The sequence below is a fragment of the Thunnus maccoyii genome, chromosome 14 (genome assembly GCF_910596095.1).
Source record: "Thunnus maccoyii chromosome 14, fThuMac1.1, whole genome shotgun sequence".
NCBI lineage: Eukaryota > Metazoa > Chordata > Actinopteri > Scombriformes > Scombridae > Thunnus > Thunnus maccoyii.
Genome location: NC_056546.1, coordinates 28,749,364 through 28,773,306, shown reverse-complemented (window position 1 = coordinate 28,773,306; position 23,943 = coordinate 28,749,364). Strand labels below are relative to the sequence as shown.

At 38.6% G+C, this 23,943-nt stretch overlaps 1 protein-coding gene across 2 annotated transcripts in view; it reads left to right on the top strand.

The window, feature by feature from the left end:
- Positions 1-23,943, top strand: part of ttc27 (tetratricopeptide repeat domain 27) — a 103,717-nt gene that overhangs the window by 14,945 nt on the left and 64,829 nt on the right. For both annotated transcript variants that reach the window (XM_042432846.1, XM_042432845.1), the window contains exons 3-7: positions 407-530; positions 6,678-6,818; positions 11,991-12,093; positions 19,143-19,301; positions 21,594-21,733. In XM_042432846.1, the coding sequence (XP_042288780.1) occupies positions 407-530; positions 6,678-6,818; positions 11,991-12,093; positions 19,143-19,301; positions 21,594-21,733 (667 nt within the window). The remainder of the gene's footprint in view (positions 1-406; positions 531-6,677; positions 6,819-11,990; positions 12,094-19,142; positions 19,302-21,593; positions 21,734-23,943) is intronic.

Genomic DNA, 23,943 nt, shown 5'->3' with positions numbered 1-23,943 from the left:
TGAATTATTAATTTTTAATAAGGACAGCTTAACATCTCCCTTCTCTCTCTCTCAGGGGAAAACTGTCCATGAGTAAATGTTGAATGCAGGACATATTGCGCCCCCCTCTCCCCTCATCACGATTGGATCCGTTTCCTCTTTTCTATCACCTTCCATCACTTTCTCAGCCTAATAGAAAGGTAGCAAAGCATGTCGCTGCTCGCCGCCTGCTTTTAAAACAACGTAATTGCTCATAGACGGAGGCGGCAGCTAGAAAAGACTGTTGTCACTAAGCCTTTCTGGAAAGTTGTATGTGCACCTGTCAAAACCCTAGAATGATATTACTCAGTTCTTTTGATATAATCCTCTTCTCTCCAGTGTTTTTTTTCCATTAAGTGCAGTGTGTGTCTTGTCCGTCCTGCTCCAGGGAGCTGGCAGTGATGACCCTGGCTGCCTCCTGCCTCCACATGTTTGCCCAGAGTAACTGGACTGGTCCTCCGGTCTCCATCCATATCTCTGACCTGCTGCCCTCGGCTCTGCTCTCCTCTCAGGTATGATACCATCTCATTACTCTCCACTGCTTTTGTGTCATACTGGGTCCTGCAGTAGTTTTATATTGGCTAGTTTACTGAAAAGTTAAACTAACTTCTGAGAAGTGTTGATTTTTATATGGACAAATTTACCATTATAGCATCACTAGTGTAAAAATATATTAAATTCAATCCATTGACTGAAATCATCATGATTAACTGACATGTTTCCATTTTTTGTCAACTTTGGAAACGTTTCAGGATGCCAACTGTACAGCTTTGACAAGTCATATGTATTCTGTCATGTTCACTCTGTGACTCCTGACATAATGAATATAAACTTAGCACAAAAAGTGAGGAAATTTGTGTTTGGTAGATTATTTCTTTGTTATAACAATGCTTCTTGGCAATAAATCTTATACCGTTGGAAAGCCTGTTTTTTTCCCTTTTAAATGGTGCCACATTTGTAAGGAACATGCATGCAGCTCTGCTGCTCATCCCACAAATGCATGTTCCCTACAAATGTGGCACCATTTAAAAGGGAAATAAACAGGCTTACTTTTTGTGCTATGTTTAGTAAGTGAATGGAGGACTGGAGAAATACATTTCTGCTCCATAAAGTTTTCAGTAGCCACATAATGTCAATGTGATTATCACTCCTAGAGTTAATATGATGATCAGGTCTAGATACATTCATAGAGTATCAGCAGTACAGCTGCAATGTTTAATAGGTCTGAATAATTACTATTCATAATAGATTTTATCGAAACTGCAATATAGCCTACCGCAATGTTCAAATTGCAGGAAGCACAATATTTGTTAAAGGTGAAATGTGTGTCAAAATAGCATTTTAGATTAAATATTGTGGTGCTGCAGAGATGTCCTGGCTACACATTATATTCTACAGACTTAAGAAAACATCACACATTATCATTTTAATATGTTTTTCCATGAAAATGAGAATAATAATGTAAAAATGATCGTTCCCTCTAATATTGCAAATAATATCGCAACTACAATATCAGTCAAAATAATCACAAAAATCGTTCAGCCCTAAAGTTTAGTTGATTGATTAGTTGATCAACAGAAAATGAATCAGCAACTATTTTGATAATCAATTAATCGTTTAGAGTTGCTCTTTAAGGAAAAATGCCTAAATTCTCTAATTTCAGCTTCTCAAATGTGAATATTATCTGGTTTCTCTAGTCCTCCATGATAGTGAGTTGAATATCTTTGGGTTGAGGACTGTTGGTTGGAACAAAAGAAGATATTTTAGGTTCCATCTTGGGCTTTGTGAAACAGTCATCAACATTTTTCACCATTTTCTGACATTTTATAGAGCAAACAACTAATCTGTTAATTGAGAAAATAATTGACAGAACAATCGACAATGAAAATAATTATTTGCAACTCTAATCAGCAGTGTTGTGAACAACACTTATCCTAGTTAGCAAGCCAGCTTGCTAGGAGAGCTTCTTTTTCTGAGGACACGTGGAAGAACTTTGCTGTATCACTTCGTGGTGTGATCTGGCCTTAAGGCAGAATATTTGGCTTCTAACCCACAGCTGACCAAAAGCTTATATTAGCAGAGAACTGGAAGCTGTAAACCTGTACCAAGTGAGATCCTGCTGCACTGGTTAACAAGTGGGATACAATGGCGCTTCATCCGTGATCCATCGACTACTGTATTATTGTATCGTTCAAATGTACAGTATTTACCATAGCCCTTATTATGAAAAGCAGCATAAATGCTTAAACTGTATTTTTTGGCTTCCTAAATTATGCTCATTTATGCTTTCATTTAGGTCTAACAAAGATGTAAATGTCATTGTGGCATCCTTTCAACTCACTAATGAATATTTGCTGTGAGCTCATCTTAGTTTGAAATGATGTAAATGTGTTTCCTGCGTTTTAATGATTGTATCGATTGTATATTTTATTATATTGGAAACATTACAGCATATTGAAACCTGGCCTTTGAGTGTGGCAGCTTTAATTCTGTGTTGGTATGAAGTGAACCGAGCCAGAGCAGAACCAGAGAGAGCTGTAGACAGGCACGGTGCAGGAGAAGTGCCCAGTAATGAAGCATCTCTGGGGTCCTAATTACACCGGGTTGAGAAGATTGCTTCCTCTTGGCACTGCGGCTCTGAGAGCAGAATAGTGCATTTCACACCGCTATTACACCAGAAGAGAGGGGCCGGTTCTTTTATCGAAGTAATTCCTTTGGCATCAGTGATTTATCTGCGCTGTCACACCAAGGAGCCTGTGTTATAAAGCAGGTTGTCCATACATGCATGGCAGCACAGGTGAAAGGGAGGACAAACATGGCACAGTGTTATGTGGATTTAATTCATCTAGGGACAAGAGAAAAGTGAAATGTACTCGAACTTAATTCACATGGAAGTATTTCCAAATTAAGTGAAAGTTGCCTATTATCATCAGACCAGACTTTAATGATCACCATGGTGAAACTGACTCATTATGACAGATACAGCAAATAAAATTGAATATATATACTGTAAATCTAGCAAATGTGCTCTGAAACACACATTAATAAGATCTGTATTACAGCATAAAGGTGTGCAGATTTGCGGACATGTATATGAGAATATGTATTAAATATGTATATTCTGTGTAAATGATGATATATGTACTCTAATATGCAGTAGCAATGAAGAGGATAAATGCAACTATTTGAAAAACAAAGTGAAATAGCATACAGTATGCATACTGAATATACACTACCTATATACTTCAACTACTACCCTAACAATGCAGCATTCTCAAATATTGATTTATAACTAGGGACAACATGCAAACAACCTGAAGGTGTTTGTTACTCATGCAAAGGCTTCTATAGTTCTGAGGTCAGACTAGAAGTTATCAGCATTCATTCTTTGGAGAGACTGTGCTGCTACTGTGTATGAAGAGATAAATGAGACATCTGGGAGGTTGTCCAAGGTAAGGTGCCAAGATCCAATGACCACATCTTCCATTCTGTCAGTAGCTCTTTAGTTGCACTAATTAATGCTTGTTTCCTTTGTGTAGAGAGATAGTATAGTAATCAGAGCATTGTAGGAGAGATTAAGAACGGGGATGTCATATTTCTACATAGCTTACAAGCTCCCTACTAGCATGATAGTGGCCATAAACATGGAGACAAGCGCGGACGAGATTGATGCAGCTGTACAGGTCTTATATTGGCAAAGTTCTTTGATTATTATGAAGAATGTTCAGTACTGCAGTTTCCATGTCAACTGAAAATGACATTGGTGGGATTGATACTTCACTTGCTACTGATTGATTAGAGTAAAACAAAACAGAAGGTCTGCTAAACCCACTGTGTTGTACCTGCCCAGCACCAAACAGCAGACAGACAAAATTAGCGAGTAGCTTAAACGTCTCTCTGACCTACAAACTCTGCTCTCATCAGGATCGTGTATTTTTAAAGCTGCACTAATCAATATTTTTATACTATCAATGGAACAAATGTGCAGTGTGATATGCATTGCTTGTGGTGAAGAACATACAGAGATTTGTCTGTGCAGTTCCCCTCAGCACTACAGAGCGTTTTATCATCTTTCAGCTCAATGTTTTGGTTTTTATGGCCCACAACTTAAATGTTTTAGTTCAGTCTCACTGCTCTCATCAGCCTTGTTTCCTGCAGCAACAGCCGCACACACTAGAACTCATCTTCACAAAAGGCAGTGTTTGCAAGCATTTTTTGATTCAATGAGTAAATTACCTTTTTACAAGATGAACGTGAACATTAGCAGAGCAGTGAACTCCAGCAGTAACAAACAAGACCATCCGACCAACACACGCTGCAGATTTAAACGAGTTAAACCAACTCCGAGGTGAAGAAAATAACTCTGTGTTCAGTCTGTTTCACCTCAAAGACCCTGCACCTGCTCAGCATGCTGGACAGCGATGTCTTTCCTCCGAGCTAATGGTGCAGCAGAGACGCTGCTCTCCACTGCTGGAGACATGACGTTAATAACACAGCGGAGCACTCTGCCTCCTCCTCGTTTTGTTATTCTCAACCAAGCAGCAGACTGTAAGATGCTTTCACATTAATTCATTAATGCAGTTAACTTTTTAAAATAAAAAGGTTGCAGTCCATTTATCTGCCAGTTATGTTTTATACTGTATTTCAGTGGACTAAGGACAGCAGTGAATGGTTTGGCACACAGTGTACTGGAGCAAGAGACTGAAAATAGTCCCCCCTCCTTTTCTATTCATTCAATCAAGAATCAATTTTGAATTGAATTGATCACCAAAGAATCGGAATTGAATCGAATCATGAGATTCCCAAAGATTCCCACCCCTAGTATAGTATAGTAGATTAAACTTAAATTAATCAGGTGGAGAGAAATACAACTCCTAATAAAAAAATGAGCAGCTGTGAGACTACACAGTCATACTGAATTTTTAACTGTGTAATAGTTTGAAGTCGGTTGGTTGGTGTTCTGCTCATGGCTGCTTGTGTTTTCTGTAGACCGTCTAGCCTCCTCTGTTTGTGGTTCACTTCTGTTAGTGTTTGCAGCTGCTATTTGTTAGAAAAATGCAAACAATATAGATAAATAAAGATAGATAAATAAAGATAGAAATATTTCTAAGCTGAGGCTGAGCAGCAGAGGCAAAAAAAATCCTGTTTAATCTCTTTTTCTATGATATGGATATGATAAACATATACTATATTATGGTATATATCACAGCAAGTGATGGTAAGATGGAGCACAAGATCAACATCAGCCTGGAATCCACTGTCATGATCTTTCACTTTAGATATCTTGACATGTCACAGTAGTGACAGCTGAATTCCGTTTTAGGGTTCTGGTATCGCACATGCTGGCTCACTATCATACATGTCATGGTTTACCGGGACACATTGTTAATGTTACCAGTAACACCTGTGCTTTCCCTACTATGGAAAAACACAAAGTCAAAATGTGTGCTATGAAAGTCTTATTATACTGGATCGTTGTGGAGAAGAGGAAGCTGTTTTCGATTTACTAGTGGATCTGTCCTCTAAGCCTCATTTATGAGTGTGAGATTTTGGTAGTGACAGAAAGGATAGGATCATGAATACAAGCAGCTCATTACATGTCTGGCTTCACAATTCATGATAACATGACATGATACTTGCTGGATGCCTCCCTGTGCAGGTGTGCTTGGCACAGTCGCCTGAGAGGAGAACCTGGGTCATCATCAGAACACAGTAGGGGGGGGGGGGGGGATTATATATCCAGTCTGGCCTGGGAACACCTGGTCAGACACAGACACCATGACGAAAGAAGGAAGCGCCGTAGTATCGACATTAGGAGGAGCGGTGGAAAATAAAGTCAGGCTTTTGCTGTTGGCTTCTCAACTCGTTTGAAGAGAGCGAGAAAGGAGAGAGAGAGAGAGAGCACGAGCGAGCAAGAAGGAGATGGAACTAGTGGAGAGCTAGTGAATAAATAAGAGAGTGGGAGCATTTTCGAGTGCACTAGTATGGGAACGAAAGCGATGTTGAGAGAACAAAGTGAATGAAGGGGAGGAATAAAACATTAGCTGATAGTTTGATGGCGGTTAAGTTCTAAAGCTGAAATAATCAAACACTCAGCAGATCGTCTAATGTGGAGAAAGAGTTTTCAGTCTCTCTTTTCACACGTCTCTCTTTCATTTATTCATTACAAAACATCAAACATCAGTCATACAACAACACTGTCACTCTGTTGTTTTCTCTTGTGTGAAAATGATGTCTCTTAAGTCGCTGTTGTTCTTTAATCTGTCATGGGTCTAATTTGTGTAATCTATGCATTTAATATGCAGTGGTAATGCAAAAGGGACTTTTGATTCCTACTTTAGTACCTGAGATTAGTTCCTCTGGTTCTATATTTCCTGGAACTTTTGGGTTAAAAGGGCTGTTAGACCACTATTGGATGGTTGTGACTTGTCCAGATGGTTAAAGGTTAAAATGATTGGAGAGGCTTCTGTCTTTTTCCAAACTCAAAACTTGTCTCAGCATATTTTTTTTCTTCCATAACCCTGGATCCCTAATAATAATAGACACTTTTACCCACCTAATTCCTAATCCCTGCACTTACTGTATACATTCTCAGAAAGCTGTAGAAATGGTTCATTACAGTAGGATTGATTTAAATCAAACGTTCATCTCTTTGTCAGACCCAGACCCTGGATGAGACTATCCACTCCTGTCTGCTCCTGGATGGAGAGTCCGTGTACAGCCTGGTGGCCAACCCCTTCCTCCTCCTGCTGGCCAGGGTTATTCTCACCAAATGCTCCTCCAAGATGGACAGCCTTCAGGTAAGACTGTCTCTGTTACAACCACCTCTTATTGAATTATACAAGATCATTCTATTAAATGGTAACTAAATCCTTAAAGAAACATTTCACCATTTATAACGCTGATACTATTTAATAAGGTAATTTTAGTCCTTTGTATTTACAACCACAGAGAGAAGGCTTCATGGTGCCTCTAGTTATCTGTATGCATAGTGCATGAGCTGTTCACTGACATTTCATCAGGCCAGCCCAGCTCAAAGACTGCAATGTGTTATCAAGGCTGTATAGTGGATAGTATAGGGCCTAGTAGAGCTATATATATATATATATATACGTTAAGTCTTTCTCATACAAAGTACTTCAAGTTTTAATTTGTTCGAATTTGGCAAGTGGAAGTGGAATCTCCACAGAGTGAGAGGACATGCTCTGTTTGTAAGGGACAACAGTTCAGCTGAACTCTAGTGATTACACTTCAACACAACTTTCTACTTGCCATGTGACCAAATAATCTTAACTCACAGGTCAACATACTAGCCTTTTCTACACTCTCAACCCCATCCTGTGTGATTCCATCAACAGTTAGACTTGTTATCCTCACTGTAATATTATATACAATAAAATTAAATTTTATTATAATATGTCACTCTGCCTCTTTTCATTTCTTAATTTGTATATATCAAAAAAGAGCCAAAAATACACAGCAACCTAATATTCACCTTCGGCCAAACCAACGACACGTTTAATATAAATGAACTTTTGAATAAAGAAGTGAACAGCGAGCCATTCAGCTCCGTGTCTGAGTGCAGCGGGGGCTGTTTGATATAAATACCGTCACATCACAGCAGGACGGGACTCCTGGTCGCTGACTGGCTGAGCGGGACAAAGGCACGTGCCCCACTCAGTTAAACTGGAGAAAAAAACAGAGACAGAGGCAGTAAAACTAGCCAATAGGAGCACAGACACTTTTGATTGGCAGCAGAATCAACCAATGGAAGGCCACAAACTGCTTCTACAGTTCAACCTCAGTTTAGTCTCACTGATGAAGTTTCTGTCTGGATTCAAACTATGTAATTTATTAATTCTTTATCATTTTAATTGTTATGTTTGTCAATTGATACAATAATGTATGAAATAATAAGCAATCAGCCCGTTCCAAACAGGCACGTTTTGAACGGGCATCGCGCTAGTGTATCTTAAAAAGGAAATATAACTCATCTTTAGATCATCAGAGACATGAGATCCAGAAAATTATTAAAGATTGCTCCTCCCAGGATGATCATAGATGTTGTCTTGTATGGTTTTAGGGTATTTACATCTCCAAAAATATTGGAACAAATTTTTTACATTACATTACATTTTGAAGAATTGACTGAATCTAAATGATTAATTTCTTGCCTGAAAAGAACTTTAAACTACATTTGGTGACACAGTAACAGTTGTAGAACATATTACATTAAAACAGATGTAGGTTCGTCTCATGTCTTCCACCTTTGCTGCTGGTTGATGTCAAATGCATACTGGGATACTTAGTTCACAGCTGTTGAAGCATTCTTGATAAAATGGGCAAGTAAAAACACTTCTGGGTCAAATCCATGAGAAATGAGAACACAAGTACAGACAAGAAGACAGATTGAGAGAAGCCAGTTTATAACTGAGGAGTGGCTGGACTTCTACCACCAGGCCAGCTAACAGCTAACGTAGCCAGAGAGGCTCATCATCTGTCTCTCAGTGAGTTTCCAGCAGCAGACTGCTGGTTGCTGGAAGGCGTGTTTTTTATTAAAGAAAAGCCACTTAACAAGCTCTGTTTCTCAGCTCATCCTTCACATTTACTGTCTTTTTTTTTTTTTTTTTTTTTTTTTTAATCATTCCTCCAATCTTTCCTGTATACTTAAAAGCAAAAATAAGTAAGAAGAAGAAGTAAACTATGGCAGTCATTCTCTTGGCTCAGCTCTCCTGCATTGCCTCTGAAAGAGCAAATCAACATGAAGTCACATGTCACAGAAAATCATTGCTGCGCTGATGTCAGAGGACGTGTTTTGCATTAGCTGTCAAAGGCCCCGCTCTAACAGCTCCAGCAGGGGATGTCGGCACAAATGCAACAGTACTTTTCTACCATAGGTGATTTATTGTTAATTTGCTCTTTTAAATGCTAATGACGGATAGGGGAATTAATTACCAGCACTGTTCTCCACCAAGCATCAGGGAGTTGGGACAGACTAGCTTTAAGTGCTAGGTTTAAGTGCATAACCTCAGCACCACTCCCCCCAGATGTTTTCCACCCGTCCCTGCCGTAGCCAACTCTGTTCATCCATATTCCTCTCCCCTCTGGCAGCCGCTCACAGCCTATTGCACAACAGTAAACACGGAGGGAGAAAGGGAAGCTCTGCTGCCCAGGAGACAGGTGTACATGTGTATTCTGACATGATGAATATATGTGCGAACACGCTTAGCGAGAAGGTGTGTGTGTGTGTGCTGGAGGATATTGATTCAGTGAGACAGACAATTAAACCTCCATATAACCATGCAACAGAGGATTGGGTCATCTTGCATTGGCAATGAGGCAGGAGATATCCTCCCTGACACACAAATAAGCTTTTTACATGGTTCACTTGCACTCTCCCAGTGCCAAACGAGAACAGGAGGGTAGAGAGAGGGTGATGGGGTTTCGGTGTAAGAAGAAATATAGCACTCACATGGCTGCAAGACATTCCTTTTTTTTTTTTTTTTTTTTTTTTTCCCCTGCCGCTTTGAGTTCTGGTCAGAAGCAAAAAGCAAAGGAGTTGGCTTTTTTTAATGCGTTGTCAGCACTTAGCTCCAGCATACAGCACTTAGATGTTGGTGTGTTATTTGTGCTAAAGGGGCTTCAAGAGCAGCATTTTCTGTATTTATTTATTGAAACTAAACATGTACTTTCTGAGCTTAAAATATGTATTATTAAAATCACAGTGAAATGAAAAACTAAATGTTTTTAAGCAAATTACCATTTTATTTAACAGCAAATGCTAATAAGAATTATTTTCTTGCATTTTCTAATAAAATAACCACAATTGAACTCCAAGCCTGCATTTTTGGTTTACTTAGTTTTAAACAAGATACCAAACGTAATCACAAACTTGTCTTGTTTGTCCATGAAGAGAATCAGATAAAATAATGACTTGTTTGTGAGCTTGAGCATTACTCAATACTGATACAGATACTGTAATGATGTTCAAAAGTGGGGGTATGTGTGTTACTAACTGCTACATCCTGACCTATTTATGGTAACAGTGACAAACTGCTGATTTGGACAAGTGTGTATGTTGTTTAATGATGGAATAAAATGTGGCTTCTGGGGTGCTCAAGTTGTGCAGTGTTTAAGGCGTGTACCATATAACTGCAACGTTCAATTCTAACTGGGGACCTTTGTTGTATCTCTCTCTGTCAACCTTGTTTGTGTGCCTCTATACCAGGTGCCAAAAAATGTATAAAAAAACTAAATGTAACTGACAACCCTTAATAATACGCTTGACAACTTTGCACTTTAGCTGCTTAAGCTAATGTTAACGTTAGCCTCACAGCCTTGAATCCTGGAGGTGTCAGTTCAGAGCTTTTAAAGTGATGAGCTTGAACAACAATATCATGTGCTTGAAAGTTTAACTGGGAAATTCCAAGAAATCTGTTCACCAACTGTCTGTCATTAATACGTGACAACTACTGAGGTAGATGCTAGCTACCTGTCTGAAACTGACCTGAGGAATGGTGAGTCTCCTGACAAAAGCATCTTTTGCCGAGCATAAATAGTAAGACAGCAGCACACAGAGAGCATTATAACCATGAAACAGCTGAGTTTCATTTTTGTTATTCGGTCAACTCACAGAATTAATATTAATAAACTACAGCTGAGTAAATTTGCCAGTGACAATTGTCATTATAGCCCGGTGAGATCAGTGGTCGCCAACAAAAGCATTAACCTCTCAGCTTGTAATCATGCTTTTTGTGTTTTTCTGTCATTTTTATACTGTTATTATGTCAGATGTGTGTTAAACATGGTCAGAGTTCTAAAACATGAGGTGAATGTATGTTCAAGTCAAAAGCCAGGGTTTCAGCCTGTGCTGAACGCTTCATTTGCAAAGTTACCTCTACTTCCCCATCAAACTGATGTCAGATCATCCAAACATGTATGGCTGTATTTGAGTAGTTTATATTTTGAGTAAAGACCAAGAAAAAGAAGCAAAATCCGACTATTGGCAAACCAATCAGAACAGAGTGGGCTCATTGGGAGGCGGGCTTAAAGAGACCTGATCTAAAACAGCCTGTTTCAGACAGAGGCTGAACTGAGGGGCTGCATAAAGGGTCAGTAGGAGATAAATAATTAATTTTTTGAACTGTAAATCATACAAAGATATTCCAGTAGAGCCCCAGAATAAAAATTTAATTAACTGTGTTAACGAGGACATATTATGCACACTTCCAGGTCTATAGTTATATCTTCTAATCAAAATCATTACTTTTGAGATTTTAAAATTGCAGTTTCTAATTGCAATTTTTCAATATATAGTCTTCAGCAACAGCCTATGTGTGTACCAGTACATAGTTAAATTCTAGCCAGATACATAACTACATCTTTTTGGGCCGTGTTGCCCTTTCTCAATGCCCATCAATTAAACCTGCCCCCCCCCCCTACTGATATTCAACTGGTTGAACTGGTCAAACTGTTCTTCCTCACTTTAAGGTGAAATTCTGATTTATTGCCATACTGATCCCATTTTTTGTATTATCATCCTTATCAGTAATAATAACATTGTAAAAAAAATTGCTGAGGTTTGTTTCCATTACAAACAATGTGTGGACTCACATAATAGCAATGTGGCTAAACTTTGTTTCTTGCCTTATGACAGTGTTTTCATAACTGATTAAAAGATAGCTGAAGATACAAAAATAAAACCCAAATTGTAACTAGCCAAAATCTAACATTTCCACACCTTTTATCAGATCATAGCTTTCAGGTAATGGAAACTGATATACAAAACATCAGCTGATGGATGTTGAAGTGTCAGACTGACCCATGAAAAGAGCTGCTGTATAGTCTGTGCCTACTTTCCCCATCACCTTTCCTTTATAAACAATCATTTAATTTCATGTCTGAAATGTATGAATTGAAAGGGTTTGTAATTTATCCTCACATATGTTTTATTTTATCATATGTATGTGTAGCTGCTCCCCTGGTGGACCCTGCGCTACATCAACCTGCACCAGCAAATCCTAGAGGCACGTTCTCCACAGCTCCTCAACTTGGCCCAAAGCAGCATGGACCAAGGTCAGTAAACATGTCCAAACTAATGGATCAGACTGTACAGTGTGAAAGCAGAACCATAGTTGTTTATGTCTATGGCAACATTGAAATGCTACCATCAGTGTGTAGGCTGTGAACAAGTAAGCCAGATGAAGATGGTGGTTTCACTGTTGATCTCTGACATCTGAAAGTTGATGCAGCTGCCTTATTTAACAACATCTGGGTAGCACATGATGGTAGCACTACATAGCACATATATTTACAGTTAGAAATCAGAAACTCAAATTAAATGGATTTAATTAAGTGCAAAAAAGGGAGCTATTTCGGACACAGCCTACACAGTAATAAGAATGATAAATGTGTAGATCATACTTATGTAACAGGTGCAACAAAACTAACAGAAGGTTGAAGGAGGTGTCAGTCAAGCACCCCCACACAATCCTGAGGATAAAGTAAGTGAAAACACCTGTGTGGGTGTGCTGGGGGTGCTTGTTGGCTTTAAAAGTTTTAATCATCTGGACTGGCTTAAAACAGCTGTGTGTTTGGTTTGGCTTTACTAATGTTAATGGCTCTGCAGTGTAGACATTCTTCACAGCTGAATTGTTCTGCATTAAGAGAAGAAAATGCCATAGCTTTCCAGAAATAGTGTTTTGTGTATTTTTTTAATAATACATTTGTGTACTTTTGGTCAGCATTTTGTTTGTTTTTTTGGTTGGATTGTTATATTCACCCGTTGTCACCGTACTGCTGATAAAGTATTTAATTTCCAGAGCTTCCATGCATTATTTTCACGTATTATCAGTGGAAATTTACATAAAGCTAAACCTTTCTCAACTCCTCCATCTCATGCTGCAGGGAGACTTTTGAGTGTTGAATTGTGGAGGGGAGTAGTCAGGATGCTATTTACAGGATCCACTCACCATGAATGGCAGCCTGTAGTATCATGGGTTACTGTATGCTTCATCAGAAGTGCTTGTTGGATGGTCAAATAGCTTTGTAACTTTCTGAAACTGACAATCATTCACACCCACTTTGCACTGTGATTGGACAATTGTGTGAGAAAGGAGCCTGGGTTTGAACTTCTATCTCTGTTTTTGTTTGCTACACAACTATTTCTATCACTGTTTTCAAGATTTATATCCCATTTCAAAACTATTATTATTCCATTCTTTAAATAGATTTTAAGTTTTACATTTTTCATTTAATTTTAGTACTACTTTGTTTATTTTATTATTATTATTATTCTTGTTCTATTTTTATTCTATGTTGTGTTCGTGGGAGCAAACGCCAAGACACATTCTCTGTATGTTTGTATACTTGGCTAATAAACAGATTCTGATCAGATGGTACGTTACATTCATTACCAAACAGGAGATTTATGAAAAATATTTATGCACACTATAAAAAAAATGCTTTCACTGTGAGAATAGGATTGGAAGGCTGGATTTAGCCCACGGGTCACAATTTGATGACCAGTGTTTCCACAGAGCTCACAGTCACATTTGTCTTCTCGCATGTGAAGCATGAAGTAGACATTAGTTTCATACAGTAGCCTTTTACTTTGAAAAGCCTGGGCTCACTCTTCCTTGGGTACTTACTTAAACTGTGGCATTGGGCCATAACACACTGAAGAAATGGAATTTATTCAGAAGCTATTGTTTACTTTCATTAAAATAATGGCGTTTGATTAATTGGTTTAGAGAATATTTTTTTGCCTCAGTATGTGAATTTACTCCCCTCTTCATAAAGCAAAGCTAATTTCCTCTTTTTATTGTTGGAACCAACCAGCAGGGCTGTTATCAGAGGACATTTAAGATGATTGTTCAAATATTATTGGCTTTTTCCAAATCTTTGGAACATTGCTTGCTGGAGTTTATTGTTGAAAGGCATAGGGTGTGTTTGTTGGAGTGCAATCTGTTGTGTGATGGTTAACAGAGTGTGAAGGGTGAGCAGTATGTGCAGGCTACAAAACAGCCCAATCCATATTCCAGACGAGCAGTTGGCCACACAATCCTTTTACAAGTGACGTGAGGAGAGAGGTGAGGGGGATGCTGTGAAAAGCATGCAGATCTGTTTCCCCCCCCCCCCCACCACCACCACCACCACCACCACGCTACACAGCTCTGTGGAGGTGCCCCCATAATGTTTGGTTTGGTTCGGTTCAGTTCAGTCTGGGTGAGATTTAATTTTATTTTTTTATTCCGAGTGCTTATTAACAGTTTGACAGCTTTAATTAACAATAGGCAGTCAGGACTACACTCACTGACTTATTTTCTTTGTTCTAGCTTTCACATTGGCTGAATCTAATTTTCGCCAGCATTCAAGGGATTGTTTTAATTACTCAGACTGGGACTAACTCATGAATGCCTTTTGTGCCTGCATACTGTTTGAAGGTTCTGAAAGAAAGAGTCTGTCCACTGGGTCTGGCCTAACATCTCAATTGTTCTATTACAATATATTTGTTGGATCAAGGTAGAAAAAACTCATTTCTAATATCTCCAAATGTAGATGGTTTGTACAAAGCTTGTAATTTATATTTTTCAAGTTGCCAGTTTTACTATGAAAGGAAAAGACTGATGTTATTCTCTTTTCTTGTCAACAACTCTCTTAAAGACCAAAACCAACAGTCAGTCTGTCAAACTTTCTGACTTTCCTACTCTATCTGTGGCACTCAGCCCCAAGCCCATTGGTTCCAACTGAAGACATAAATCTTTGAAAATGGCTCACAAATATAAAGTTTTATTTTGAAAAATGGCTGCATAGTTTCATTTAACAGCTGGTCACTGTAGTTTTTAGCACACATTACTCAAACAGGAGGAAATAGTGCATTTGTTGGGGACTACTTTCAGCGGCATTGTCAGCATAGTGACATTCTCATGGTGACAATGCTAACATGCTAATGTCAAGCAGCTATACTGTTTGCCATGTTCACCATCTTAGTTTGGCACGCAAGAATGCTAACATGCTAGCAAATTAGCACTAAACACAAAGTACAGCTGTGGCTGATGGGGATGTCATTAGTTCTGCAGGTATTTGGTCATAAAGTTGGACAAATTTTGACCTGAGGATGGCACTAGACGAAAAGTCAGAGGGTCATCAAAGTTATTACATTGCATCCTCTGGGCACCATGGATATATGTACAACATATTATGGCCATCCATACAGTAGTTGTTGATGCATTTCAGTCTGGACCGACTGAACTCAGTTCCATACAAGTTTTTAAACCACTGTTGATATGCTTCTTTAAGAAGCGAAAAAAGTCAGTGGCTCGATCCCCAGCTCATCCAGTCCATATGTCTAAGTGTCCTTGGGTAAGATGAGGAACCCCAAATTGAGCATGGGTGTGAATGGGTGAGTGAGCATTAAAAACATTGTAAAGCGCCTTGAATAAAAAGTGCTATATCACTCCTGATGAGCAAGTTGGCACTTTGCATTGCAGTCATCAGTGTATGAATGTGTGTGTGAATGGGTGAAATGTGGGCATGTGTTGTGAAGCGCTTTGAATGGTCGGTAGACTAGAAAAGCGTTATATAAATGCAGTCCATTTACCATTTATTTCCAGTGTTTGGAGCATCTCTACCTGATGAGTTTAGATTTTAACCAAAAGCTTGAAATAGCAAAGGTACTTCTGTCATTCGGCTAGAGCAACTATACTTTTAAGTTGTAAATATTAGTGAATCTCCTGGTTAGTCCACATTTGGTGATCTAGTGAGCAGGATGGTGTTTGTGGAATTGAGTCAAAATAAATTACAGTGTGTGTGTTCATGGTAATGAAGGAACATGTCACCCAGTGCAACAGTGTGACTGATGTGTTTTTAATAGTTTCTGGACAACAGTGGACCTGTATGACACAGAGGAATAAGCTATATCAGGCTTTGATACACACACAATACTTGTAAGTAGATTAGTTCATTGTTGGTTTGGCTCTGTACATGAGATTTGTTGACAACAAGTAAACTATAGACTAGTATACTACTAGTTAGTAGATCAACTCATTGTTGGTTATGGTCTTTTCATGACATAACAAAATGGGAAATATAGAATATCACCAGCTTTATCCATCAACAAAGAAACTATGTGAATCAAACTACAGTATTCCCAAACAATAATGTAATAGTTACAGTTTTTTATGAATTACTTATAAAATGTTGAGAAATAAAGAAAGCCTCTACATTAAGTCTAACTCTGGATTAATAGGTAAAATATTACAATTACATAAAATCCAAACTGCCGCTTTAGAAGTTAGATAATTCTGAAATCTGGCTTTCAGTGTGTTTTCCATCCCTTCACTCGACAGCTCACACAACCACCAGAGAGTCATTTTCCTGCAGTGTGAAATCGCTGGTGCTAAAGGTGACACAGACGTGTTGCATGTAGATCTCCTCTCTCTCTCTCTCCTTGCTTGCTCTGGGCGACATCGGCACCGGTGTCACTCCATTAATGATGAATGGGGATGAAAGTGTATGATTTCTGATCATGAATTATACACCTCCTCTCAGCCGGGAATAATCTCTCTCTCCGTGACAGGGCCTTCATCGAGGCCGAATTAATAATCAGATCAGATGGAAAGAAAGAGAAGGAGCCACGCAGCTCAGAGAATGAGACGAGACAGAGCTTTCATCCTCCCTCGCCATCACCTCCACGCTCTGTTTGTCTTTTTAATGTGTCACCTCAAGGCCTGAGTTCTTTGGGCTGGGACTGTGAAGAGTGCAGCTGCACTCACTTCACATGGATGGTGCTTAAGGGAGAACTTGGGCGTTCCTTATTACTCCTGAATTTCAAACATGCCCATGAGCTTCTCAAAACTGCATGTTTACATTGCAGACTGCTTGATTAACAGGATTGATTGTATCTATGCAGGAGGGTTTTTTTTATCTGATTGTAATTATCTCTCTGTAAAGCACTTTGGTCAACATTTTGTTGTTTTCAAATTTGCTCTATAAATAAGTTGTTTAAGAATGGCCGGGACCACTTATGAATAAAAATGTCATGAAATGGTTGTTGGAAAATGTGTTTGTTCTGCTACCTGTTCATATCCTTAGTATAACTTGTTATGAACTGACTCCTTTGCCAATTTAACAACCCACAACTAGACAGCCAAGTCTGTGTTTAACTGAAAGGAAGAGTAAGACTTAGTTAAGTGTTATGCTAACACTTGCTAGTTAGCGCTAAATACAAAATATAGATGAGGGGAATGTTATTAGTTCTGCAGGTATTGATCATGAACCAATGTACTGAAAATGTTGAAATGTAGACCTAATGATGGTATCACATGAACATTTGAGGATCACTTAAGATATTTAGATTAATTCTCTGGCAGCCACATACGTCTACCAGATTTCTCAGCAGTCAGTCCAATAGTTGTCGACCAACATTGCCATCCTTAGAGCCACACTGCTAAAAATAAGAGAGCACTAAGGAAGCATCAGACAGTGATATGGATGTCACCCACCCTGAGTCAACCTTGATTTTTCTCTATACTTTTGTGGTGCAGTCAAGAATGGCGTGAACTACAGTGTTTACATGAGCATAATAAGAAGTCATATTTCACACTATATGACCATACTAGTTATATATCCAAACTAGAGGTCCTGAGCTGATCCGAAGAATAAGTATCTTGGGCAGATCCAGACATATTGTTAAGGATTGGTATGGGCTGAAATAAAGTGGATCAAATGCAGCTCCTGTCATTACTGTACCTTGTTTTGTTCACCTCAACCTGCTAGTGCTGCTCTGCTACAACAACAACAGCAGCCTACATGCAGCATTTCACTCTTATATGTGAATGTGAAAAATATTTTGGGCACACTGGGGTGAGTGATTCAGAATTCTGACTTCTTGTTTGGAAGAATACAGATTCACTAAACTGACTCTAACTTGTTTTTATTTGCAAAAAGTAGCAACATATAAAACATTCAACTAGCAGCAGCAGATCATTGGCTGTAGCTAATCAATGTTAATTCTGTGTATTACTTGATGCCTGGCCAAATTTAAACTTGGCTGTTATTGATTTGCATGTTCTCTACAGCCAGTGTCTGTACTCCAAAGATCTTTTGTGAAGAAAGAAGCTCCACTCTGTAACAGTAACATGGTTCTGTTTTTCCAACAACTCCAAACAGTGTGATGCATCTTATCTCTAGAGGTTTGCATTACGTTAATTTCAGGAGTCACACTTTCCGGTTAATCTTTTCATGGCAGATCATTAATTTAAGCTTTAATAGTTTTGAATCAGGACCCTCAGTATTTGGATCAAGAATCTCATTAAAAAGTGCCAGATAAATATTAAATCAACATTGCATATCTTCTCCTGCCATGTAAATATAAGAATTGGATCAGACTCGATATTGGCAGATACCCAATATCAAAGAACCTGGATCGGGTTAAGGGCCAGAAAAACTTGACTGGGATATCCCTAATTCAAGCTGCATTATCCAAAATTAAGTAACCTATGTTTACCTATGTCTAAACTTTACAACACTAGTTTAGCAGACATACATTGTTCCAAAACTTCCAACAAATAGGAAAAGTTTACCAGCAACATTCCAAAAACTCAATGTTCTAGCAGCTATGGGTTCAACACAGATGTTTTACAATTTTTACACAGGTCCTTGGCAACCATGCACACAATCCTGTAGAAAGATAACTATTCTTTCAAGAAAAAACAAGGTAGCATGCTTGTGCGTCATAGCCTGTCATACATACACTTGGGATTTTCTGGCCTCAGTAATTGGCAAAGATGGTGTTGAGTGGTAAACTGAAATCTAAGCCCCCTCAGAGACATATAGTGTAGGTGAAATCATATTCATCATACAGTTGAGTGTTTTCATGTAACAATATTGAAAATCTGAAAATGTTTAAGGTGAAGCAGAAGTAATTTGAGTGGCTGTTTTCAACTGATAACCATGAAAAACTTGATTGTGGTTAACTGGGGTAAGAAGCTTGTTGACAATCCACACATGTTGCTCTCTTCTCCTTTTCTCTATCAGAATAAAATACTTTTGGAGACTGGATTGTTGTTAGTGGTGAAGAAGTTAGAATTAGAAATGAGTTTTTCTCTGTCCTCTTTTCACAGTGCTGAAATGCAAGTCTTTGTTCTTGGAGCACAGAAACCTGGCTATCCAGTTCCACTTGGAGTGTGTCTACACTAATCTGACCTACTATGAATATCAGCCAGCCAAGGAACACATCAACGCGGCCCAGGAACTCTCAAAGCTGAATATCAACATGACTGGTACGTAGAATGCAGCAATACCTTGTCTTGGAGAATTGGATAACTGATTGACTTGTCAAAAATGGCAGAGAAACATAGGGGGAGGTACCATACATACCCACTGACTCACCAAAAATGTCCCATTTAAGTAACTGCCTCATTTTAAGACCAAGTACGACTTAGTGGTTTGTCAAATATGCCCCAGACTAAAGGCTTCTCCAAATGTGTCTAAGAAATGTGGCCTCCTTTTGCTAAACTCAAAATTCAGTTCAGTTCTATGTGGGGATAGCAGTGAAACCATAGACTGTAAAAAATACGGACCTAGTCACTGGGACTTCACCCATTGGTTTGACCATTTGACCTTCGCCATCTTTGACTTTTGGAGCCAGAAGAGACCATAATTGGACGAGAGGGGGGAGCTGACCCTAGCACTAGCTTCTAGCTTGGTTAGCACTGGTTAGCACCATGGATGTATTATAAAAGCTGGATAGGGCACTGCCGCTCAGCATTGCAGCCAATTTTTACTAGTAGTCACTCACGGTATTGCAGTAAAAAATCCCCCTGCCGCCCAAAAAGCATTTCTCTCAATAGACAACCACTGGAAAAGAGACATCTGTAAAACTGTTGACAGGACACCTCTTGAGCTGCAAACATGGTCAATTACAACTCTTTCTATTATGATTTTTTGATACATGGAGTTTTTATATTTGTAAAACTTTCCTTGAGCTGAGAAAAGCAATTTAAAAATTTGTGACATCATCACAATATAATGTCTATGGGCTGAGCAGGAACTTGTGGGCGGGGCCAGCAGGAGAAACACTACTGTGCATATTCAGTAGGCTGCACAATGCGGAAGCAAACCCAGAAGCTAGAAACTTTTATTTTGGTGTAGGCGCCTGCTGAGCAATTCTCATTGGATTGAATTGGTGCCATTTTTGGTCTGGTATCCAGCTCTTATAATACATCCATGGTTAGCACGGTTCATTTACAGCATTAATTGTGATAATGCTAATGCTAATTTACACTACTGTAAAACAGGCTTAAAACCATTAAAACAAAATGTACTTACTGGAAAAACCGAACAACCGACTCCTTGGAGGGTCTTGTAGTACAACCAAATGCTGAACAAGACTATTTTAGGTGAACAAAATGTTTCAATTAACTTTCATGAACTGAAAACACACTGTGAAATAGTGGCAGCTACGCCTATACTCTGTGAATCTGGGGTTATGCCTTGGTTACGTTACGTAATCAACGTTTTCACCGTGGTAGTGACTTGTCAATCACAAGGTAGCCACGCCCTAAAGCATACCCTTCTTTATCATCTATTTTACTCTAAATGGGACTTTTAATTTACAAAATGAACATCATGCTGTATTGAAGAAGACTTGAAACTAATGAGAAGTACGGTCATTCCCTCATAGACTTCCATACAATCAGACTTCTTTTTGCAACCAGTGGAGTCGGCCTCTGCCAGCCATTAGAAAGAATGCAGGTTTAAGGCACTTCCGCATTGGCTTGACTTTTCAGACCAGTTCCACTTGGTTGGAACTGGAGATAATGATGTGGTGAATCCTCAATAGATCATGCCATTTAGAGAGGAGGTGCAGGTTTAGCCTAGACCAGTGATGGAGGAAGTATTCAGATCCTTTACTAAGGTAAAAGCACTGGTACAGCAACGCAAAAACACTCCATTAGAAGTAAAAGTGCTTGAAAAATCCAACTTTAGTAAAAGTATTATCAGCTTGATGTATTTTTAAAGTATTGCAGTAAAAGTACATAAGTATTATGAACTTGATGTAGTTAAAGTATTGCAGTAAAAGTAGTGGTTTGGTCCCTCTGACTGATATATTATTATATATGACATTAGATTATTAACACTGCAAGCATCAGTGTTAGAGCAGCATGTTACTGTTGTAGCTGCTGGAGGTGGAGCTAGTTTGAAATATTTTCTATACAGTTATGTAGTTTAGTCCAGTGGTTCCCAACCTAGGGGTCGGGCCCCTCCAAAGGGTTACCAGATATTTTTAAACTTTGGATGGAGCCAAGCTAGCCGTTTCCCACTGTTTCCAGTCTTATGCTAAGCTAGGCTAACTAACACCAGTTCCGTACTTAATGCGCAGACATGCGGTTGATATCAACCTTCTAACCTCACTCTCCATATGAAAAAGCATCTTTCCCAAAATGCTTAAGTATTCATTTAAAAATGCTGAGTATTGTCTATGAAACTCATATTGAATAAGATCAAGATACATTTGAACAGTGAGTGTAAATGGATTGAATGTAACAACTGTTTGCATCTGCTCATTCAAGGTGCCCTTGGCAAACGTACCCGTTTTCAGCAGAAGTATTTGGCTCAGCTCATCCTTGAGGTCAAGAGAATGCAAGACCAACCGAGCCAGACAGACACTGAAGCGACTCCTGTCCCCACACCTCAAGCAATGCTGCCCAAGGTATGAGCCTCTGTTGTCTTCTTTCCAACTAACTGGTCACAATATTTACCACTTGTCCATTATGTATGGATGTTAAAGCGAGAAACTGTGACTTGCTGAACAGTGGCAGCACTGTGACCAAGTGGTTTTTACCAGATAATAGTAAATACTGTAACAAAGCATCAACAAAGTATCAGTAGCATAGAAGAGAGTAGAGAACAGTTACTTGGTTACTTAGTTACCCAACAATATATACCTAAAGTTTGCCAAAGTTCTGTTCTCAATTGATCCATTAGTGTTTTGGTTCGTAAAATGTCAGGAAATGGTGAAAAATGTCCATCACTGTTTCCCAGAGCCCAAGATGCAACCAAAAATGTTGTCCCTAACCCAACTAACAGTCCACAACCCGATGAAATTCAGTTTACTGTTACAGTGGACTAACAAAACAAAAAATATTCACATTGAGGAAGCTGGAATTTGGGAATTTTTTCCCCCAAAAATGACTCAAATTGATTAAAATAGCTGGCAATTCAGTTGATCGACTAATTGATTAATTGACTAATTGTTACAGCTCTCGTATTGAATTAAGCTGTGTTTCATCGTTTATAAATTCAACTTTTAATTTGTAAAAGGAAGAATATGTTAGTCTTGCTTAAAAAAATCTCACCATGAACTCTGGTGTTGTGAAAATTTTCCCAGTTTACCATTGGAACTTTCATTGGTATTTAATCTTTAAACATGGTTACATTTTTAACATGATCATTTTTGACATGATCTCCTACTTGCTTGATGGACTTTCAGTATGTAAAAGAATATGAACACTTCATTTAATGTATTATATTGGCAGGTAGGAGGACCTACAAATGCATTTCACTGGTAAGATTTGGATTCCCTGGATGCTGAGGTTAATTCAGTTTGATAGTGCACGATTAAAAGGCATCCATCTGTTGTGACTTGTCTTTAACAGCAGGAGGGATAACTGGCTGATATAAAAACATCATATGAAGATTTGATTCAAGAATAATTAATCTAAACTCTCTCTAAAGATGAAGCTCCTGTTGTAGCATTGGTTTATCCAAATATTCAAAATAACAATTAGGTGCCAGACTGGAGAATAATCATAATTCTAAACTTCTTGCATTAAAACACAAATAAATAGATTTGATAACCCAGATAGCTTCGCCACTAAATTACACAACAGAATGATAAGAAAAAACACAATTCATCAATTCATTTTCTTCAATGATGAAATATTATCATAATGAAATAAATACAATGTAATTAGATTAAATAAGTGTGATGCTTATTGATCAAACACAAAGTCTTTCACTTGTTCAGTCCATTAAATCAAAAGAAGTAGGTGGGTGAAGGTCCGACCAAGGAGGTAATGAGCAGGGTAAGGTGTGCAAAATAGATTGAAGCCTGGAGAGATGTAGGTAGAGAGACTTAACTTCCTGTTTGTTGGTCCAACAAAGACAAAGTTTTAAGATATGTCTGAGTAGGTTGACGAGACAATAGGAAAAGATTCATTCAAATCCACTCCTTTCAAGGTTGTAAATTGCCATTCTGCACTTTTTCTTTTCCCTTATTCTGCTACATTGTTGGTTCTCTCTGATTGACTGAATTGGCTGCTCTCTTTCCATCTTTGGTCAGTCAGGGATGTCCTTGCCCAGATGCTGCTGTTTAGGATCACGTTAGCCTTTTCTGCTGCCCAGAATGTACAACAGGGGCAAATCATTTGTAATACCAAACATCATCAGCAGAGGGAGATGTTCAACTCTGGACCCTTAATGCCATATGAAGCCTGTTGCTACTGTTAGCCCAATGGCGTCCACATGCACTTCACTCCTCCTTCCTCTTGTCTGTTTGGTTCAGTGTTCAGATTAAGACTGGTGTCCCTTAGGTCCACCAACTGATTATAGATTTTTGTTGATAAATGAAACTAAAGAGCACCTTGGTTTCAAAACACAGTGTTCAAACAGGCTTCCACACATACAGACTGATGTCACAATAGTAAGCCTAATTCACAAAAACTATTCTTGGATCCAACATTTAGCTTTGGACATTCCATTAACTAAAGACAAATGAACGTCCAAGCCAAAGTGTGTCATACTGACATGTCACTCATAAAACGTTTTAAGGCCATTCAAAATCCAAAACATTGGCAAAAAACGGCAAAGATTGTGACGAGTGGTCAAAAAGTTTGGCATATTCCACATTAAATAACGCTT